The sequence below is a fragment of the Apteryx rowi genome, unplaced genomic scaffold (assembly GCF_003343035.1).
Source record: "Apteryx rowi isolate R43461 unplaced genomic scaffold, aptRow1 scaffold_133, whole genome shotgun sequence".
NCBI classification, from domain to species: domain Eukaryota; kingdom Metazoa; phylum Chordata; class Aves; order Apterygiformes; family Apterygidae; genus Apteryx; species Apteryx rowi.
In genome coordinates, this window is record NW_020447564.1 from 1,513,632 (window position 1) to 1,515,274 (window position 1,643).

Below are 1,643 nucleotides of genomic sequence, written 5' to 3' on the forward strand. Positions count from 1 at the left end.
GGGAGGAGTGGAAAGGCCGCTGGAACTTTAAATAAGAAAAACGTTTCTAATGCCCTAATAGAAGAGGGAAGTCGAAGTGTTGGGATTGCGTAGATCTAAGGCCCCCCTTTTTGGAGGAAAGCTTTTCTTATTCAAAACAGCATCACAATGGGCTTCACATTGAGCCTTGCCACATCCCCATCTGAGTAGCAGCCATTCATCAGGCTGGCTGGCCTATCAATGACATTTCTCCCATCAGGGCTTCTATAAAATGATGCTTTTTCCCATGAAACATCCGCAAACATTTTGACGGCTCTGGCTTTGCCCTGCTGGATTACTGAGTGTCCCTCTCTCCCGGGCGCGCTCGCTCCCCTACTATCTTTCTCCGACCTTCCTCCCCACCCCCTCACCGCCACCCTTCTCCCTCTCTCCCCCCGCTCCTTCCTCTGTGTGCATCTTTGAGATAGGGGCTCTCCAAACCCCGGGACCTTGGGGCTCCCGTCCTGTCCATGGGAAGAGCATGCATTGTGGGTTACTGGAGGAACCCGATATGGACTCCACAGGTAAGTCCCCTCCCGGGGGCAGCGGGCTCCTCTCGCAGACCAGGGAAGACTTTTCAACTTGACAGTGATGACGGGGGAAACGCGGGCTGCGGCTCTGGGAGCGCAGTAAGTTAGCAGGCTCGTAGGCAAATGAGCACAGGCGTGTGCGAGGATAGCAGGGTGCGTGGGGGGGCGAAGTGGCCGGCGGGGGGGAGCTGCTGCTCCTGCGCTGGAGCCCTGAGATTACACTTGCGGATGCGAGGGAGAAGAGGCTTTTTTTTTTTTCTTTATTTCCTTTTTTTTTTCCTTTTTCCTCCATAGGCTGCCGGCCGGCAAACTAATTTCCTCTCTGCTTCTAATTTTAGGCGCTTGCTTAGATTTGAGTGGAGCCTTTCAGAGGGGCGAGAAAACAAGGTTTATTGAGGAACATGGTTGGTTAGTGCGAGCCCAGGACGGGGGTTGACTTGTCCCACAGGCAGAGCCGGGGCTGGGCAGCTTTGGAGGGGAGGAAGTTTGGGGTAGGTCCCCCCTCCCTTCCCCCCGCCGCCAAACGATGGCGTGGACGGCCCCGTACCCGGACGGGAAAAGGGCGGCTGCAACTCTCAGCAGCGGTGCTGCAAGCGGAGAGCAGCCCAGGCGGGAGGCGAGGGAGAGGGGCGCAGAGGAGGGGCCGCCCGCCCCGACGGCCGCCTCTGGCCCCGGCCCGGCCCGGCTCCCCGCGCTGGGGTCTCCGCGGACGGCAGGGCCCGGGCCTGCGTCTTCCCCCCTCTCCCCTCCTCTTAACGCCCGTGGTGCCTGCGCTGCCCGCTCCCCACGGCCCCGCTTTCCACCAGCCGTAAGCGCTAACGGAGGGCGCCCCGTCCTCAGCGCAGCCCCCGGCTGCAGCGGAGGGCAGGCAGCCACCAAAACGGCCTCTGCAATTTCATTTTATTTTATTAGCACAGGAAACTTAAACCCTCCGTTCCCGCCCCCACGGCCCGGCGTCTCCTAGGCAGACGCAGGTTGGGCCACAGCCCCGGGGGACGCTGCCCGCTCCCCCGGGAGCTGCCGGACCCGCGCCGGGATCGGGCTCCCCGCGCCTCCCCGACGGCCGCGGCCCGACGCTCGCCGGGGCGCCCGCAG

At 61.8% G+C, this 1,643-nt stretch overlaps 1 protein-coding gene across 1 annotated transcript in view; it reads left to right on the forward strand.

Annotated features, from left to right (window-relative positions):
- The first annotated feature begins 529 nt into the window (after nucleotides 1-529).
- The window catches only part of RFX4 (regulatory factor X4), a 98,588-nt gene continuing 97,474 nt past the window's right edge, over nucleotides 530-1,643 (forward strand). Inside the window, exon 1 of the mRNA XM_026056842.1 lies at nucleotides 530-542. Within this exon, the coding sequence (XP_025912627.1) occupies nucleotides 530-542 (13 nt within the window). The remainder of the gene's footprint in view (nucleotides 543-1,643) is intronic.